The sequence below is a fragment of the Cupressus sempervirens genome, chromosome 8 (assembly GCF_028749045.1).
Source record: "Cupressus sempervirens isolate cs-2001-9-10 chromosome 8, ASM2874904v1, whole genome shotgun sequence".
NCBI lineage: Eukaryota > Viridiplantae > Streptophyta > Pinopsida > Cupressales > Cupressaceae > Cupressus > Cupressus sempervirens.
The window spans coordinates 212,176,960-212,198,500 of NC_143125.1; the positions used below are offsets into that span (position 1 = coordinate 212,176,960).

Below are 21,541 nucleotides of genomic sequence, written 5' to 3' on the forward strand. Positions count from 1 at the left end.
GATACAATGTTTGACGAATTGTGGAATAAGGAGCATCCACCTGAAGCACATCATAGTGATACTGATGATGATTATGATGACCAGGATTCTTTGAATCCCTCATCCAGTACACAAATTCAAAGAGGAGTTGATGCATCCACCAAACTTCTATATAGCAAAGGGGCAGAAATTCTAGAAAAAATGGGCTACCAAGGTTTTGGTGGTGTGGGTCGCAGTGGAGAAGGGGTTTGGTTACCACCTTAACCACCAGCTATAGCACCAAAACATGGTCAGAAACCAAGCCTTGGGCATGGAGATCAATCATCAACTTAGTCAATTCCATCCACATTGGATTCATCTTAGTTAATTAAATTTGTTCTTGCTTCATTTACAGTTCCACTTCCAAGCACTTAGATTCAATCTGAATCAACTATCACTCCCACATCTATAGATATCATGGGTACAACTACAACTAGTGGTCCAAAAAGGACATTGTATATAGATGCAAAAATGTTTAGTCCCAGAGATCAAGAAAGTGTAAAGAAGCAGAAGGTTATGACAAGTATTAGTAGTACTACTAGTACAACAATGCTAATGGTGACTGTGAGTCCAACAATTGCCCATCCTTTATGAAAAAACCCTCAAAATAGTCCACAAACCCCACTAATGGGTCTAGGTGTTGGCTATCCTCATGGTATTGGTGGAAGCTTGTACATCAGAGCAAGTGCTACTGCTATTTTACCATTCAAACATTCAATTGTCTCCCAAAATCTTGATTTTTGTTACAATAAATTTGTAACTAACTATGAAAAATCAAAAAACAAGAATAGACAAAATAGTAAGACAATGAAGATGGAAGCAATTTTTGTAGCTCATGATGCAGAACCTACAACCAACAAGTTATTTCCCACATATGACCCAGATAAAGATATGATGGAATTCATGGTTGTTATGCCCCCAACTAGAGATAACAATCCACCAGAGAGTCAGTTAGATCCATCTGAATTTCAAGTTATCAACCTCCAAATTGATTTATCCAAAATTAAAAATGTGGACAAGATAAATGTGTCCAAAATGACCAACCAAGTGGTCTATAGTTCAGTGATGAAGTTGGAGAGAGAGAAAGGAAAGCTTCATGGCACAATAGATAAGTTAAAGGCAGACCTGGAAAATGTAAAGGCAAGTGAGAAAGTAGCATTAAATAGGTGCAAAGAATTAGAGAAAAGGATTGAAAATTCATCCTCTGGCTCTAAAGAAGAAACTGAACAGCAAGAACAAATGGATGCAGAATTGAAAACTCTGAGGGAAAATTTGGAAAAAATGGAAAATAAACTTTAGGATGAAAAAGACTCTTCAAAAAAGTTATACAAAATCTTGGAGAATGTTGCAAATGTAAAAAATAAGTTAAATAAAGAATTGGAAAATGAGAGGGTAAAAACAAAAGAGTGGGAAGAGAAAGCAAAAGGGTGGGAAAATAAAGCAGAGCAAATAAGAAAACATAGTGAACACCAGTACTCAGAAATGAAAGAAGACCTAAAGAAGGAAAATGATACTATTAAAAAATATGAAAACAGCTTGAATGACCATGTAAATAATATAGTAAAGAAAATAAAAAATTACCTTTGGGGGCAAATAAAGACTTCTTCTGATAGGTTGTGTGATTGGTTTGAACTCTACGAAGCTCTTACAGATGTTTTTGGGAAGCTGAAAGAGCAACTTGAGGAGAACAAAATTTTTGGTCAGAGACAGAAAATTGCAAAGCAGATTATGGAAGAAATCAACAGCACTGTTGACAAGCATTTGGCAAGCAAGGGAATTCAGGACTGCATTGGTTCAATAATAAAGGCGACCTCTGTATTTCATAAATGTTAAAAACTAACAGAAGAAAAAGAAGTTCTAGCTTTATTTGGACCAAAGCTCACCAAGATGAACAATAAAACAACGAAATTGATATCTCTTGGTTTACCGATTCCTAGACCTAATTTCTCAACAACAGGTTTCATTGGAAGAGAAGTTTACAAACAAAAGTTGGAGGACCAAATAACCTCTGATTTAGGCAACCTTCCTCAGAACAGAACTCATGAAGGCATTGCAAAGTGCATCAAAATATTCACAAATTTGCATGCACTAGTGGAAGGAACATTGCTTGAAACTTGCTCTTCCAAGTATGGAATACTGACGAGAATGTAGGTCATTTACCATGACATCAAAAATTGTGCCCTTCCAACTGAAGAAGAATGGACCATACTACAAAAACTTATATTTTGTATGTGAAAGTACTTTCAATTTCAATCATCTCTATATCTTTACTATATATGAATATCTTTCATATTATCCTAGATACTACAATCTAGACTCTAGAATTGAGTTTAAAGTAACAAGTTTGAACTTTGTTTTTTGAACAGGATCAATGTTGCAGTCTTGCAGATGCTATTGCCTATGCTAAAATTGCTAATTTACTAAATTGGCTTGTCAAATGCAAAAATGTACAACTAAAGTTGTAGAGATGTTGTAGACTTGTAGATGTCTTACTGATTTAGATTTTGAGACTTCACATTAGACAAATCGACCTGAAGATGTTGTTGCTCCCTTGTTTCTATAAAAGTGAATTCAGGGTCATTGGCTTACAAGAATTCTACCATATTAGTTGAATATTGCAAATGAAAACCATTAATAATTATTAATTGTGGAATTGAATCTATGATTCTATCTAATTTTCATGTTTTCCAATTCAATGTATGTTGAATAAATGAATAAAATAGAAAAGAAAATTTCATTCAAGAATTTCAAATTCAAATATGAATGATCATTGATGACATGATATAAACTACACTCTACAGTAATAATACTCTATGTTCTCAAATTTTAATGATGAAACATAATACATTCTAATTTCTTGCTTTTCTAAAATGAACATTGAATGATAGGATATGATATAGTAGTTAATAAGTTCAAAAAATACCTATTGGTTGCCACTGCTAATTTAGCAAAAATTTCCTAAATTTTCCAATTCATCTCTATGTCGTCATCATTATCCAATTCTGGTAGTCCAGTTGCTTCATTGCTCTCTTCATTTTCGTTTGTGTCTTCTTCAACTTCAAGTTCACTTAGAACTTCACTTCTATGACTCCCAATCCCATGGCCAGTGCCACTACCAATTGTACTTGTCCCACTTGGAGTCACTGTAGGAGATTGGTTAATGGTGTTTCCTAGTCCCACCCATCTTCTTTTGCATCTTTTCTTCCAGATTTCCATTTCTTTTTTATAAGGAAAAGTATTGACATCATACCTAGATGTGTATACCCTCAAGCACGATTCCAAATTCTTGTCTAGTTTGTTTCTTAGCTTTGATTTTAGGAAGCCCAAAGCACTGAAAACTCTCTCATCCTCCATTGAACCCAATCTCATGGTTTGACATAGATCAGCAAGCATGAAGTACTCTGAAATTTCTTCACGCAACAATGTACTCTTTTTTAGTTCTATCCAAAGCTTTGTTTCCAAGCCCTCTTCATGTGGGTTACACATTAATTGATATTGATGCTTCATGGTCCTTGCAAAGGTGCCTGATTGTTGTCTAAGAAGACCCTCATCTAATATTTCGTTGATAGTCACTCCATTGAATTCTATAGATTTGCAAAATTCCTTTATCAAAATCAACAGCCTTCTACGATAATCTTCCTTATTGTTGAAGGACCAATATTGAGGAAACACAATTTTCATGGCCTCAAGTAGAACCTTTGATCATATGGGAATTGTGATATTATTTCAGAGGAAACTCTATAGGCTATGTCCCTCGCAATAGATGCTATAAACTCAATGATCTTGGTAAACTCTTCCCTTGTAACTCTTGTAGCTCGCTTCTTTGGGGCACTGTAGTACATTGGTATCTAAAATCCCCTTTTACAAACACATAAATCTCTATTTTCAACGATCTTTAAATAATTATCAAGATCATCCAAACCTATTAGTTTCTACCAGTGATTAAATCTATCATTGGATAAATTTAGGTCAGTACGATAGAGACTATCGAGGGCTCGACATGACATTTTACCCAACTGAGCATATTCTGCAATATACATGGCTCTTTATTGGGCTTTTTTCATAATTAACCTCATTTCTTCTAACATGGGAAGAAGAGATGCCAAAGTCAAAAGTGTCTCTATATTGCTTAACCTTCAAAGCAGGTCGCCATATCTCTGATTTTTTGCATTGCCCCAATTTTTGTACATCAATCCAATCAAAGATTGATATTCAGAAAATACTTGATGCGATGGTCCATCCAAAGAGATCCATCTGGTATCAACATCTTTTAGAAGCTTGTTTATATTAGTAATTCCATCAACAAACTGTTGAAATTCCCTAAAATGCTTGGGACTTCGACAAAATATGCATAAAACTCTCTTACTAAATCTTCAACCTTGTTTACTAAAGGAAACTTCTTCACAACTCTAAAAGCAAGATTCATCCTATGGGCCATACAGTGAATGGAAACAACATATGGTGAACAAGAAGCCTACATCTTTGTGCAAAGACCATTCCTTTGACCTTACATTACTAAAGCTCCATCCGCTCCAACACAGACCAACTTTCTTCACTATTGTCAATTCATCCATAGCTCCATATTCAATTAAATTGCTCTTTACTAACTGAAATAAAGTTTTTACTGTTGCATTGTCTCTCAATTTAGCAATAAATAGTAGATGTGGTTGGTGGACATTATTTTGTATAGGATAAACATGCATGCATACCCACAACATATTATCTATTGTCGTACTTCATCTAAGGACAATGCAATAAAGGTTGACTCTTTTATTTTTCTTTGTACATCTTCTATTTCAACCAACGCAATACAACTTGCCCATTCCCATCCACTGTTTATCGACCAATGAATGACAAGATAGTTAGGAACTTTTACAAAGCGTAAAAAACCACTCATTTCTGGATAGTCTATCATTGGACACCTTCTGCTCAAAATATAGAAAACATTACTTAATTGAACAACTTTTCCACGTTCTTATACTTCACTTGCTTTTGCAAAAATAGCATTAATAGAACCTTAAACTTCACTAGGCTTCATCTAAAATTTTTGAAACATATAATATTCTTTAGCATTCATTTTATGTTGACATTGCTCCTTTGTTTTATATCTTACCACTTTTATTTCCTTACCATCTACAGTTGAAGTTTCGTAAATCTTACCGACATGTTTCTCTATGGTGTCTAGTTTAAGCTGCAACCACTTTTCCTTTTTATACTTCCAACTACAAATTGCACATTTTCATTCTACTGGTGGCTCACCTACAATTGGATTGTCCATGGGCTCAATGAATGGATACTTTTCTACCGAATCAAATTTAAATCTCCTGGCCATCTCCCAGTGACGATCAATTTTTTCTTTTGATTTTCCTCTCCCTTTAGTGTTATTGCTAATTGTACCATCATCATCACCAAAGTCAATTGATTCATCTTGATACTGGTTATTTACTAGATATTCTTCTTCAAGGTCATCTTAATTAGAGATATCAGGTTCTGCAACTCCATCACCAGATTTATTAGGCTCCCCAATTTGTTGAATGGACTCCTGTGTAGGTTGAGATTGTACAAGCTCCTCTAATGATGTACCTTCCTTACTTTGACCAACACTATTGCATCTACCCCCGCCAAAGTATGAAGATATATTTATGCATTTCATTGGCCTCTCTTGGACATCTCCACCTTCATTAGTCCTACATCTCTTCCTATTTAAATTTGATTGTCCATAGTATCAAATTAAGGCTGCAATAAAATACTATGGACTTGTAGTCGTATTCATTCTGGTTCTCTACTTATTGCAATACTATAAAGAAGGCTCCTTCTTTCAGCATGTTTCAATAATGAAACTCATATATCTTAAATAGACAACTACAAATAAACCGTTTTCATTTTGGCAAACGGGCTGACCGTTACATATGATAAGAACTAATATTTGGCGAAGCCTGTGTAATTTCAAGTAATCGAGTGAGAAAATAGGGCAGGAATTTGGGACCCCATTGTGTGTGATGCATGGCGAATTGGGTCCCAGGACAAATAAAAATTTCACATAGGAAAATGGGAATTTGGCGAATGATGATCGTCGAAAGAGACACTCAATTAATTCTGTGGCGAATAAGAGTAAACATTAAAGAGAAATATGGGTGAAGAACCTAACTACCAAACTAAAATTACATAATAATACTGGCAAACATTCTGACCACTATATGAGTATTTTATAAAATTTGGGTGAACCGGTCAACTAGTAAACGATGTTTTTTTCACCAATTTCTATAGCCCAATCGAGACATATTTTCCAATTGGCGACTAATTGCCACTAAAAAAATCCCTGCTAAGTGTTTCAACACTAATTGGAAACATAGGCTTAGATATCAACAATCTCCCTCTTTGACATTAGTGGCAAAAATACTTTGTCATGAAATTATTTCATTCAAAAATGTATTCTTCCTTTGAGACCAAAATTTGATCATGTTCAATCTAATATATCTTATCTACAATATTTTTTGTTATATCATATCTCCTCCTTTAGTTCTTATCTCCCCCTTTCTCATTATTTTATTTCCCCTTTTATTCTTTCTCATCATTCCCCCTTGTTTTTGTCACTAATGGAACTTGGGTCTTTTGGGTTTAGCTGATCCACTTCTCAAAGAATTATTGATGACTTGCCACAATATTGGCATAGCCAGCATTCCATCTTTCGTGTACCTATTCCAAAGTCTAAAATTGAATCTCTAGCTTGACAACTAGGTCAATAAATCTTGCAATGTTTGAAAAAAATTGCCTCTTTCTTCAAAATATCTCTAGCAATAGAGATTACCTTCTGAATTATCTCTATATGTGGCAATAATTGAAGTTGAATCAATGCCAACTTATGCCTTATCTCTGCATCTTTAGCAATGAGCTCGGCTAATCTCTTTTGACTAAATGCCAGTTCATTGTAAGAGGATGAGCTTGAACTTGAATTCTTTCCCAATGTGAGAACATTAGTTCTAATGACTACATGCAATAGCTCTAATGAGCATGTAGTATCTATTGTAAAGAAATCTACATAACACAATTTTAAATATAAAGAATTTATGGTCTTCAAAATTATTTCCAACTGTGTAATAGATGTAGAAAGCTCAGCTTGTGTCTATAAAAGCTCATGTGAGACTTTCAATAATACCTTATGCTCCATTTTCCTTTCAGACATTGTAATAGCTTCTCATTTGTCTCTATATCATTTGTCTGAATTCTATCAACTCCATACACTAGCTGGTCCAAAATTGTATGTTGATTATTCACATCTATGATATCAAATGTATTTGTAAAAATATCCTTGACATTATGTAATACATATCTTATCTTTATCTCTTTTATTAGATGTTCTTGTTTTTCCTTACATCTCAACAAGATTTTCTATTCTTGCATTTTATCTAGTGTAAGATTATTCAAATCATATGTAGGTAATGGAATTACCTCATCAGGATTTCCTTACTCATCATCATCCTCCTCTACATGACTCACAACCTGAGATTCGGACGGTGTATCACTTGGCAGTGATAGTTGTAATTGCTTCCCTTTCTCACTTGATCTCTCCTTTGGCTATTCCACTGGTGTAGATATCACCTATTGCATAGGTGTCACTTGTGTAGGTTCTTCAACCTTTGCACTCGACAATTGAATAAGAGATTCAGTGGCCTCTTTCTTTTTCTGTGTGACTTTGGCCTCTACCATTTTAGTCCATGAATCTTTCTCAAAATTTACTTCCTTGTTCAAAATTTTCATACAAATTGGTGGCATATATACAATTAATTCCTTACCAAGTTTCTCAATACTTGTAGCCTCTATAACTAGTGTGACTGTAACATCATCGGTCTTCTTGACTTCAAGCTTTGGATGTTTAACTACTTGTAACAAAACTAGGTTTGTAAAGAATTTTCTTGAGTCCTTCATCGAACCTTGAATTTCTTCTCTAGTTAGTATATTAGGATTAGATGGAGGAGTGTCAGTGTCATCTTTAATTGTGACGATATCCTTTTGTTCATAATCACTAACAAGTTGCTGAATTTTTGTTGTCAGCTTGGCCACTTCTTGCTTATATTCATCTTCAAATTATATAGCATCCCATCCTTCCCTCTCCTCTACTAATTGTGTAAGCACTCCAAATGCTTCTTTCCATACTCTTATAATATATTTCTCAGCTTCATGAACTTTATTCTTCAAAAATTTATATGCCCTATCCCTCGACATAAACTCCTTAACAAAATCCTTAAGGGCTATAGACATATATGTCTTCCTCAATTCTAGCATAACTTGCGCCAATGTTGTTTCTCTTATTTTATTTTCAGTGGAAAATATACATTTCCATTTAGCATCCACTCTATTGTACAATCCCACTAGAAATCTAGTTCCTAATTCCAAGGGTGTGTGCCTAAACTTTATCATCATATCAATCATTTTGTCTTCAAATTTAACTTGATCATCATTGTCCAAAGAATCATATTATAAACCTTTGAGTCCCAAAATATTTTTTGATTCTATTAGTTTTGTACATACTTGATCTACAGTCATTTGAGGGAGTTTTTTCACTACTTGTCATTTTTCGGTCTCATCAAACTCAGTCTTTTCTTCATCTTCCTCCTCCTCTTGTGCAACAATTATTTTCCTCTTTGGCTTGGATTGATCTTCTGCCTACTCCTTTTTCTTTGATGGACTCCTAGGTAATAGCTCGGCAGGAGGTTATACTGACCTCTTTCTAGTGATGAAAACCTTTCCCTTTGGCCTCTATGATTTCACCATTTCTTGCACATTTTTGTCAAGGTCGACTTTCACCTTAGGTTCAATTATTACAACTTTTCTCTATTTTGTGGCCTTCAACTTCACAAATGAAAGCTCTTTTCCTTTTCTTTCCTTAGCCTCAAAGGGTTGTCTTGACTCTTCTCCCTATTCCTTCTTACTAGCCTCATAAAATTTTCTCTTCCTTTCCTTTCGTTCATTAGTTAGCTTAACTATAACAGTCTCATATGTGCCACATTGTTCAGCAATAACATCAATATCTTCTACCAATAGTGTAGTAACTGCTCTCGATACATCATCTACATTTACCTTGTAGTGCATTGGCCTTAACCATACTACCCTCGGTAATACTTCATGTGCATACACAAAATATGTATCCACAATGAAACATATTTCATCATAATATTTGTCTACAATAGACTTTGGAATTATCATCATATTCTTCATTTTATCTTTAAACACTTTAAAATAGTTGTCCATTTGATGCAAGTAAGGATATCATACAATCCCTTTCTAGGACCTACTCAAGACTAGGGTAGAGGTGATTGGTCTTTTCCACACACTAACATCACCTTCTCAATCCTTTCCCTATCTTCCAAGTAGCCTAAAGCCTTCAACAAGGCAAACAAACTCATGCACACCTCACTCCATTTCACCCTCTAGGATCTCAAGCTTCCACACACACCAATAAATCCTTCTTCACTATTCCACCAAGATTCATGATCATCTAATAGGTTTTGGGCTTCTTCCTAGACCAAATCTACAAGTTACACTAGGAGGCCTAATAGGTGCTCTTTCCTAGTAGCCTTGTTTTAACAAATTAACACCAAAATCAAATAACTTCCAAAAAACCCCCAAAACAGATTATAGAATCCTTCATAACATCATAATACCTAGCTAATTCCAAAATATGAACTCTAGATCACCTCTTTTGACCCCTTAACCCTCGAGCCCTAGTTTTTAGGCTTTTAGGCTTAACCACATTGTTTGGTCTACTTGGATTCCAACCCTGAAACCCATGATGGATTTTCTTCTCCCATAATTATTTTCAACCTTTTACCTCATTACCTACAAAATTTAAAATCTCCATAATTCATTTCATTCCCTCTGTAATGTGATTTCAAACTAGTAGCATGTCGAACATGTAGGCTGAAGAGACACAAATATTTTTGTAATACGACAATCAGGTGAAGAAGGAAGGGATACAATTCATGAATGTTTTCCACATCATAAGACCTTTCTTCACAACCATCACCAAGTATTTTCACTAAGGGAAATAGAGGAAATTCAGTATTTTCGTTCAAACCCTCACTGTAGGGTAGGGTAGCCAACAGACCAAACAAAAGTACAAATCTAAAATATCTTTCTCTTATTTGACCAAACTAATTATTTCCTTCACCAATAAATTTTTTTTTTAAAAATTCCAAAAATATAACCGACCACTTACTATCACTCTGCAATACGAATTAGAAAGATACATGCTGACTATCTATAGTTTTCCCTCAAAAAGATATATTATTTCCCTTCAAATTCGTATAATGCAATCTAACATCTTCATAGGATCAAAAAATTTAATATATAGGTCAAAATTTATGACCTTACAACTTCCTCCCTTAAGATTTGAGTCAAATAGTAATTTGACTATTGGCCTTCCATTTTACAAGAAAACATGACAAGGTTTTTTGCAATTTTGCAATTTTTACAACTTTTGCACAATCTTCACACAAAAAACTCCAAATGTCTACAAAACTATACCAAAACATGTAAAATGATTATGAAACATGAAAATGATGATTTTTGGTCAACTCTCAATGTTTGACCAATCATTGACCACCCTTTGACTTGCCTATAACCTTATTACAACATGTAAACAACTTGCCTAAATGCATGATGAGATTGCCTAAACTATCTTGTGATAGCTTGGACACTTATTGACCTCCTATACTAGCCTCCTTGATGTCTGACCACCTTGTATAGGACCTAGGGCCCCTGCACCACCATTATTGCCTCAAAATTCTCTCCCAATCTATTTATTTGGTCATTTAATTGTTCCACAATAGTTCTATTCTTATCCCATGCAATCCTTCCAATGGTAGGAAAATAATTATGTACATTAAAAAATATGTAAACTAATAGGGAACCAAAATTACAAGAGGTGTTCTTTTCTTCTCTTACTATCTCTAGGTTCTTTGTAAGTTTATGTAGTTGCAGCTCGACAAGATCGTACAAATGATATTTCTTCACAATTTTGTAACCCAAATCAACTATTGCGCAAGGTATGTTGTTCAATCTACTAGATCTCTAGAAGTTGTGTGCAATCACATGGACAAAAAATTCAATTAGTGGATCCTCAATGATGTCTATTGACATTCCATGACCATTCCACTTTTCCTTGGTCAAGTTTTCAATCTCATTCTTTGTTCTACTTCTTATGCTCTTTGGTCGATCCAATGTAGGGTACCCAGTTACCCTTTGAATGATTTCCTTGTTGATCTTTATTGTCTCACCTTCCAACCAAACTTTCATGTCATGAACTCGGCTTAGTACAATCTTGATCCATTCAATCTTGAAAACTTTAGGAATCCTTGGGCATAGATAAGCCCTTTTTTATCAATTATATTGAATTAATCTTTTGAAATTCCATCAATGCATAGCTTGTCATATGCTATCCTAATTTCAGAATCTCCAATCTCTCCAATATTACATTGATAGCATGATCTAATGTCTTGTAGAGTCAAGACTCTAGGTGGAATTGATGACAACACTCCAACATCATCAATAGGGGTTTCAATATTAACTATATTTTTAACATTTGGTGGAGGTCTCTGATCATTCCTAATGATTTGTGCACTAAGTTATCCTTTATCATTTCACTTCTAGAAGCCATTGTGAACTAGGGTTTTGAACAAAAACTTTCAACAATACATTCACTAAATACTTTACTCAACACTGAGTGTATTACTTAGTTCACTTCACAAATTTGTTGATAACTTGTTGAGATTCTTTGCTCTAGTCACTGAAATCACTTCTATCTCCTTCAAGTCTTCTCATGAGCTCTCTAATTTCTTGGAAAGTAAAAATTAATGTCCAAATTTGATAAATACCTTCAATCTTTCATTTTAGGTTTGCAATTAATGTCTTTGTACTCAGATGATGTGTGATAGCTAGCTCAGTCTTTACTTTAGTTCAGTTAAGGTTATTCATGCTTGATCATAATCATTTCACTCGATTAGTGTGTAATCTTCCTTGATCACTTGGTCTATACTACATGGATCAAACAACATAGATTGTACCATTGATGCTTGATACTTTTTAATTTTCTAATTTTAACAGTTCTTAATTCATCTTTCTTTACGCAAATATAACTTTTCATCACTTTTATGATAGGAATTGATGTAAAATATAACTTTGAGTATATAGTACCTACGTACCTTCTTTCTTTAGTGAGATGTGGTGTGATCACCTTCTCTTTTTTATTGGGTGATCACAATGTCTTCTACTATGTTGCTTCCATCTCTTACTATCTCTATCCATGTCTTATTTCCTTCTTATTTGTCATTTCCATTGCTTAGTGTTGGTGTTGGTGTCTTGGTTTTGTAGTTCTTACTGATGCGCCCAAATTTGAGACAACTAAAACATACTATCTCTCCATTTAACCTTTTTTTGTAATTTCCTCTTAAATGTGTGTTGATGCAATTCTCTAGAAAGTGTACATACTCTCCACTATACTGACAACTATACCATGTGTTGTAATCCCAAGTGTAGGAGTTGTCTTTTTTTGTTGTATGAGTTTTTTTTTTAGGTGACCAATGTGACTTCTTCTTAATTCTTCACTCATAAGCTCTGTGTCCATATTTTTTACAATTGTAGCAATGATCATGGAATCTAGATACCTTTCTAGTTGAGTCATTATTCTTTGATCTCCACTCATGTGTTTGATGTCCCATTTTCTTGGAAGTAAAACAATTACCACTTGACTTAGGTTTAGGAATTATCTTACCTCTTTTGCTTCTACAAATATTAGTTCTGTGTCCAAATTTCCCATAGTAATGACATGTAGGTTGGCTTTTTATTTTGCATTCCTTTGTTCTCGACTTTTTCATGACTCCTTCGTCAATAGTTGAAGATTGCTTGTTGTATCCAATTTCAAAGCTGTCTTTTTCTCTTGGTGACTTCATCATGTCTTCGAAGTGTTGATATCTTCATTCGGTTTGTTCATCCTCTCCATGAGTTCCTTTTCAAGCCTTAACTCATTTTTCAATTTCTCATTCTGTAGCCTTAGATTTGTAATCTCCAAATCTTTTCTATTTGCTTCTTGATTTGCAATCACCGATTGATTTATCATTTCCAGTTGATTGTATGTAAGCTTCTAAACTTCAAATGATTTTTCTTCAAGTCTACTAGCCATCTACCTTTTGTCTTCCTTAGACATGTTCTTATCTTCCATTTATTTCTTCTTTTGTTTGATTGCTTCACATAGTGAAACTGATTGAATTTCATGTTATGTCTTGAGATATTTTTCTTCTTTGACCAAGTTATTGTTCTTCTCTAGTAGTTTCATCAATGTTCCATCATTTTTACCAATCTTTCCACTATCCAAAAGTCCTTCTATGTTAACTTATGTGTATTAAGTGTCATTTCTCTGAATAGCTAACTCTCTTCTTCTATTTAGGGTTTTTCTTAACTCTTCTTTTGTTGTCTCTAATTGTTGTAACACAATCTAGATTTCAATCATTTGATTCTAAATTATCTTTCCCATCTTAAACACTTCCATTTCCATGAACTGATCCTCTCAAGTTGTTAGGCTTCTTGACAAGAGAGCTAGGCTCTAATACCATTCATTGGAATAAGTATATGGGAAACAATATACTGAGAGGGAGGGGGCAGCATGGGGGGTGGAGGTGGTGAATCAAGATCTTAAACTTTTGACTTCAAAACCAATTCTATTAATTCATATCCAAATCATCACATAGATTTATCAATAAAATTATAATGTTGAAACATAAATGAAATACATCAAATCCATAAAAGTTCAACACATAACACAATTACTTGGTCACCTAGAAACACTTGAAGATGAACGTGAATTTGGGGTGGGAATGAAACCCACAAATCTTCACTGTTGCAACATTTAAGTTAACCTGTTAAGGTTATAATGTTTGATTATAAAATATGATCTACCCTATGAAAGGTTTTCCCTATTAAAATATTAAGAAACTATTAGGTCTCACCTTGTTAAGGATTTTACACTCACAATAAAGTAAGGACTCTATTAGAAGATTTACATAGGTTTGTTAGGACCACTCTATTAAGATATTTACACTGTCTCAATTGTAGAATAATTGATTTAGTACCTTACCCTAGGTTTTCTCTGCAAGCTGATCTTGGGTCTCGTCTTTCCTGTATCTCTATTCTGATTCTCCTAATATGATAACTCTATTCAGTCCTTCACTGCTCTAATTTCTCTCTGCTTGATCTTCTCTTAAACTTTTCCTTCATGTGAGGCCTCACCCTAGCTCATCATAGCATATCATAGCAATTTATTTGCATTTCAAATACTTTATATTTTGAGACCTTGTTATATGTTGGACTATTTTGGACTGTTACTTAGACTATTTGATACAATAGGATACTTTATTTAATGGTAATTATTTATGATGTTAGAACTTATTTATGATGTTTGATAATTATTTACATTCATGTACTTGGTTGGTTATTTTATTAATGAGTAGGAAATTATGTTTGAAAGCAAAGTTAGATGGATTATATATATTTGGAAATCATTAAATGCTGCAAAAGGGTTATTTCATGTTTAGTTCAATAATGGTAGTATTATATATGCACAATGGTTTAGAAATGGAAAAATGTTATTTGAAATTCAGTTGAGAAATATCTTATGTTTTGATTCAATTATGATTATAGAATTGATTAAGGATTTATATATGCATATGATTTATTTATCTTGGAGTATTGATATGTGGATTGAGTGTTCAGGAAATAACCATGGTAAAATGGAGAACCAAGACTATACCTTTGTATTAACTGAGAATGCCAAGGTTAGATCTAATGAAGAGATCTTACCCTCATTGTTAAGTATTTTACTTTGTGAACGTAATTTGAATGAATTTTTTAGATTAGATTCTTTTGTGAAAATTGATTTTCTACTCACAATATTAAATGTATATTTTATAGTGTCACTTGACACTTCTATTGTTATGTGTTTAAACGGCAAGTCAGGTTGAGATATTGGCAAAAGACACCCAACCTTATTCCTAACTAGTTAGAAATGTTTAAATTTTATCCCCTTGCATAAATAAATATCTTATGAAGGCTTTAATTAAATTAAAATCCATATTTCAAGTTTAGAGTGACTTTAGAGGGCTTTATTTGAAGCTTAGGGTATTCTTTTAGTAAAATTAAGTTACCTACATGTTAGTACTATATGTTAGGGCTTTAATTTTGACTTTACTTTAGTTAAAATCACTTATCTAACACTTTTAAAATCTCATTTTCCAATTATTGCGAAAATGGAAGAAGACTTACCCAAATTCCTACTTATCTTCAGTGAGTTGATAATTCCAACCAAATAGGGAAACTTAGATTGAGTTAAATTGTTTGTTCTCTTTCATGATGGAGAAAAATTAGGAGTTTAGTTTCCTATTAATGGGGAATTGGAAAATAGAGTTGTCATTCACCCACTCTTTAGTTTTGGAGATTTTTTATTTTGGAGATTGGATTAAGGAAGGATAGAGGGCTCTTCTCAAATTAGTTCATTTACCATACCTTGGAGAAAGGTTGGAGCTTTTTCCATGTTTTGGAAACTATGTTGTATTGTTTTTCTTAATAAAAGATGTGTAAATTTTGCTACAAATGCATATGTGTGTCGTGTATTGTCCCTATTATATTGCTAGGTGTGGATGTATTTCTATTTCCTTATTTTCATTTTGATTTTGAGAGTATGATGTTATGGGTGTGGAAGGACATCACTCGCCCTTGGGAGGGAAGAAGTGGCCTTCAAGTGAAGGGGTTAGTTGGGCCTATCCCCTGAGTGTAGAGTCTCTTCCTTAGAAGGAAGAGGGATAGGCATGTAGTATGGGTTGCATGTGCCACTACATTGTTATGCACTTTCAGGGTGATAAGGAAATTTTGTGAGAGTTGGTATTTATTTTGTATGTCTTATGAAGGCAGATTTGGTTTTCTGTATTTGGCTTCTCCTAGGGGTTTTTAGGCACACCTTAACCCATTCTATTGGTTGCTTTGGTAACCCACTGTGTAAGCTCAAAAAGGGTGTTAAATGTTGTATCATGTATTGTTGATTTATGTGTTTGTGTTTGATTCTTACCCGGTTGGTCTTGGTTCTCCAAGCTCGATGAGTGGTCTCATAGAGACCTAGGTTGGAAGGTGAGCTCTCCATAGTTTTCAAGGTTTTTTTGTACAGGTTTTCTAAATGGATATGTGTTCAAGAAAAGCTTGGAAGATTTTCATTTTCTGTTGGAGATTTGAAGATGATTTATTATGAACATTTGTAAAAGTTATGTATTGTAAAAGATTAGAATTAGATTTTCATGTAATTTTTTAATTTTTGTAAGGATCCAATTATAATTGTAATATTTGAAAGGACTTTTCAATACTGTGAATATTTTTTAGTTTAAATATTTTTTGAAAATGAGTAAAAGTTTTTGAAAATTTGTAGCAAAATACTCTATTAATAATTTGATATGATTTCTTAAATTATTTTCAAGAATTAAAATTGAATATTATGCATGTGTGTCTTGTTCAAATTTTGGGCATGACACTTCACTCCTTCACATGCACATACATTCTTATGCATTCCAACATGCTTGCAATCTTATGATTCTAGGGTTAGAATCCTCCTTAACTGGACTTCATGTGAAGGTTCTAGATCTTGATCGATAGCTTAAACTTCATCATCTTTTGTTGTTTACATCTCTCTTTCTTATTGGTTGAATTGTATGCCTAAGGATCATTACCTTCTTTAATGACGCATAATCAACATCTTATCTGGCTCTAAAAATATTAAATGTCATAGAAATATTGACCAAAATGATTTACATATGGGTTTGTACTATTACAAACTCTCATATCAAAATTGAACCACTTGGCACTTGAATGCTCTGATGCTTGGTCATGAATAATCCTTCATTTTGTTATTGGGCTTCTATATGTCTGTTTGCTCAACTCTTAATAATTTTTCAATATGCTCTGTCTTCATTAAATTGCTTGACTCATACTTCTTCCCAGCTTGCATATGTGCTTGGTCTCTACTAAATCCTTGGAAATCACTATCTTGCTTGGTATAAGTATTGTGTGTTCAACCTTTACTAGATAACTTGGTCACAGTGATGACCCTGTAATCTTGCGTAGTAAATGACTTGAAAATGAGTAAGTGTTTGGAAACTAATTGACAACATAGGCTTAGAGATCAACAATGTCATGTGGAATCTTATGTACTTGTATATTCTTCCATGTGATTTCATTCACGTGGTTATTCTATGACATGGATATTGTTTACACATCATATTTAATCTTAATAAAACTTATGTGTGCGATTCAACATTACGGAACCCTTGAGAGATGTAAGTGTTATTGTATTGCTTATGTACGCATGCTTATGTATGCATATGAGTTATTACTTCCGCTACATTATCTCTTGATTTTTTTAATATTTCAAAATAAAAAGTTTAGCAAACTTAATTACATTATAGGTTAATTTGTCTTCAGTTCCCTAGTTGGGCATTACAAAAGATCTAGATTTTCTCTACCATAACGTAAATAATATGTGAATGGTGTTTTAAAATTAAAAATATATTGCATAAATGTAATTGAATGCACTTAAATATTAGCATATATAACTAAGTCACACAAAAAATATTACTTCTTAAACCAAAGCTGAAAAAAAATTCAAAAATTGACTAACATTTGAATTTAACATCTATACAGTTAATCATTAAGCTTGTGACAATGGAAAATACATTGGATATTCAAATTTTCAAATTCAAATAGATACCACTTATGTTAAAGTTGATGTACAAAGAAATTTAAAAACACAAGTCTTGAATGATTATATTAGATTGCAATGTATTGGGATAAAATAAGAGCTCAATGATGAGGTCTAACTTTACACAAGATTTTACCATCTTATAATATATACATGTATTAATTCATCTTGTGAAAGTAAATAGAAAATATATAACTTGAGAATAGAAAAGTATACTAAACTTTACCATTACAATATTTTTTTAATTAAAAAATAAAGTGATTATCATTGTAATTTAATGTTAACGTTTTATGATCAATAAACCAAAAATAAATACCATGCACACCTCCTTTATACTGACAATTTCAAATGTGAAATAAATAATGTCACAATATCCATAGATATATTATAGGTACCACAATCTAAGCATTATTTGTCCTCCTTGCAATATACTATCTACTACAAAATATAACACAAACATTATTGTTATCTAGTTGGATAGCAAACAAATCAACAATAAATACAAAACCTAGGAATTAGATGTAGATGACCCTTCATTGTTCCTTGAACAAGCCATATTTGTACCTCTTGTATTGTCCAAAAAAGGTGAGACGTCTATTGGTAATTGAGGAGCATTATGGGTACCAAGAAAGGCACCTCTAATTGTATTTAGTCTGTCGAGTATCTCGGTCATATCAGGTCGCTCTTGAGGTGATTCCCTTGTGCAAAACAACCCAATTTGTATAAATTGGGTAAGACACTCCATTACCATTGATGTTTCTATTTCATGAGCATCTATAAGAAAATAATTATCCACCACATCTGAGATTCTATCTGGAAAATGCATTTCTATCCATTTTTTAAGATTGAGTCCTTCGGTGAACATATCATCTACTGGTCTCCTCCTTGTCAATAGCTCTAGAATTAGAACACCATAACTATATACATCTCCTTTTATAGTAGGCTTTCCTCCTGTTCCATACTCTATAAGAAGAGATAAATTGGATGAAAATCAATTAATTTATTTGAAGCATTTACTAGTTTATAAAATTAAAGAGAACCAAAAAAATGCATGATGCAATAATGAGAAATCTATACCTGGAGCAATATAGCCAATAGATCCTTTAAGTGCATTTGTAGAAGTCAAAGAATCTATTGAATTGCCAAAAATAATCTTGGAAAGGCCAAAATCTGCAATATATGCAGTCATGTCATCTCCTAGTAGGACATTGTTGGGCTTGAGGTCACAGTGAATCACTTGAACAAAGCAATAGTGATGAAGGTATGCCATTCCCTCAGCTATCTCTATTGCTATCCTTATACGATCACTCAAATTTAATCTACATCCAACACATTCTGAATTATATAGCCATTTCTCTAAACTCCCATTTGACATGAATGGAAGAATTAAGGCTTTAAAATCAAGATTGGAACATGCTGAAATGATTTTGATTACATTGCGGTGGCGAACTCTCTTTAATGCATTGCATTCTTTGTTAAAACTTTGGTGAGCATGTTCATCTTGCAAATTGAGAACTTTAACAGCAATATTTATACCATTCTTTAGAATCCCTTTATAAACTGACCCAAAACTACCAATTCCCAAAATACTTTCATCACTAAATCCACCAGTTGCATTGACAAGTTCTTCATATGAAACTTTTGGAGGCCATACTTCAAGAGCAGGAGTGTTCAAACGTTTGTAATATAAATAGGCAAACACCACCAATAAAAGAGACATAATCAAAATTGCAATGCCTACTACAAGAGGAATAATCACCTTTTTGGAGATCGATGGTTGTTTGTGATTGGAATGAGAGCATGGCGGCAAGTTTATCCAGGCACCACATAGACCAAGATTTCCCATAATTTCAGAGGCATCAAGCATGGCCAAAGCTCCTAGCTTTGGAACCTCCCCAGTTAACTTATTTGAAGAAAGATTGAGATGTCGAAGCATTTTCATCTTTATGAAAGTCATCGGTATCATACCTGACAAATTATTGCATGAAAGATCCATGTACTGCAAATTTAACAGATCTGCCAGTGATGCAGGAATTGGCCCCTCAAACGCATTTCCAGAAAGATTTAGATATTCCAAGCCCTTGCAGCTTGCAAGTGCAACAGGAATGACACCTGAGAAATTATTTTGAGAAACATCTATACCTTGAACCATAATCATTTTGCTCATTTCCAAAATAGAACCTTGCAAGAAATTATTGGAAATGTTAAAATAGAACTGGAGGTTTTGAAGACCTGCAAATTCAGGAGGTAGATTTCCCGTTAGTTTGTTGTAGGCAAAGTCCACCAACTCCAATGTCTGGCATCTCCCCAAACTGGCAGGTATTCTCTCTGATAGTTGATTGTGATCAAGAGCAAGTTCTCTCAATTGTGGAAGGTCGCCAAGACTATCTGGAACTTGGCCTGAAAGCATGTTCTCACTGAGTGACAACAATCCAAGCCTTTTTAATTGGCCCAAACTTTCTGGAATTCTTCCCTGTAAATTATTTGTATCCAGAAATAATCTTTCCAGATTTGGAAGTTTCCCGAGTGCAGATGGGATGCTCCCATTCAATCGATTTTCTGCCAGACCTAAGAGTGTCAAGTTTGTGAGGTTACCGATTTCTTCTGGTATGTTTCCCGCAATTTCATTTGATGACAATTGTAAAACTGAGAGTGAAGTTGAAAGGCGACCAACTGAAGTGGGGAAGACACCAGTGAGAGAGTTACTTGCCACAATAAGATATTCCAATCTGGAGCAATTAGTTAACACTGTTATAATGGACAAACCATTGCTTCCACTCACTAATTGATTTGACGACAAATATAATTGTCTGAGCTTCTGCAAATTACCAAGTTCGAGGGGCGCTGTGCCGCTCAGTTGGTTGATCTCCAGATCCAGCAATTCCAGCTGAGTCCAATTCGCCACTGAGCGGGGTATTTCTCCACTCAGTTCATTTTGCCACAAATACACTTCTCGCAACTCTGAGAGCCTTCCAAACTCCCATGGAATTGGGCCCTTTAAGTTGCAGAAACTGAGCTCCAATATTTGGAGATGAGTGAAATTCAAAAGGAAAAGGGGGATCGACCCTATTCTTAAGTTGTTGATGCTAAGATTGAGCCAGGCCAGCTGTCTAAGCGTGCCCAGCTCAGGCGGTATACCGCCTTGGAGTTTATTTTGGGCCAAGTCAAGGGTTCTCAGAGAAGACATGTTTCCTAAGGAAGGTGGGATTATGCCTGTCAATTGGTTTACTCCCAATGCCATGAGTTCTAAATTTGGAAGAAGACTCAATTCAGGGGGAATACTTCCACTTATGTTGTTATATGACAAGTGAAGGTATCTCAGGCGAAAGAGCCCTCCAAGCTGGTATGGGATATGGCCCTGAAAGCTATTATGAGAGAGACCAAGTACTCTGAGGAAGGAAAGGTTTCCGAGAAAGGGAGAAATAGTTCCATATAATCCCATATGAGAGACGTTCAAGGAAACCACACGCTGTCGGCGATCAGAGCAGGTGATGCCAGTCCAGTTGCAGAAGGTGTGATTGGGAGACCAATGGAGGAAGACATTGAATGGATCGACAGAGATGGCAGCTCTGAAAGAGAGGAGAGCCTGTTCATCAGAATGATAAGAAGGGTGTGACATATAATGAGGAGGCAGAGTAGAGAGACAGAAGAAGAGTAGCAGGGGAAGCATGATCACCGTCTTCATTCTTAATCGGCTTACCCAACTAAACACCCAAAAACCAAAACGAAATAATT

At 34.2% G+C, this 21,541-nt stretch overlaps 1 protein-coding gene across 1 annotated transcript; it reads right to left on the reverse strand.

The window, feature by feature from the left end:
* Positions 1-18,157: 18,157 nt before the first annotated feature.
* Positions 18,158-21,541, reverse strand: LOC149542256 (uncharacterized). Its single transcript, XM_089796184.1, has 2 exons — positions 18,884-21,541; positions 18,158-18,769 (listed from the first exon to the last, which is right to left on the reverse strand). The coding sequence occupies exons 1-2, from the start codon at positions 21,489-21,491 to the stop codon at positions 18,315-18,317; spliced, it is 3,063 nt and encodes a 1,020-aa protein (XP_089652310.1). The 5' UTR covers positions 21,492-21,541; the 3' UTR covers positions 18,158-18,314.

Bases quoted from the DNA above. Each gene is read 5' to 3' on its own strand.
- LOC149542256 (XM_089796184.1), bottom strand. From the start codon at position 21,491: ATGAAGACGGTGATCATGCTTCCCCTGCTACTCTTCTTCTGTCTCTCT. The intron at 18,770-18,883 runs GTATAGATTTCT...CTCTTCTTATAG, and splicing joins TATTGGCTATATTGCTCCAG to AGTATGGAACAGGAGGAAAG.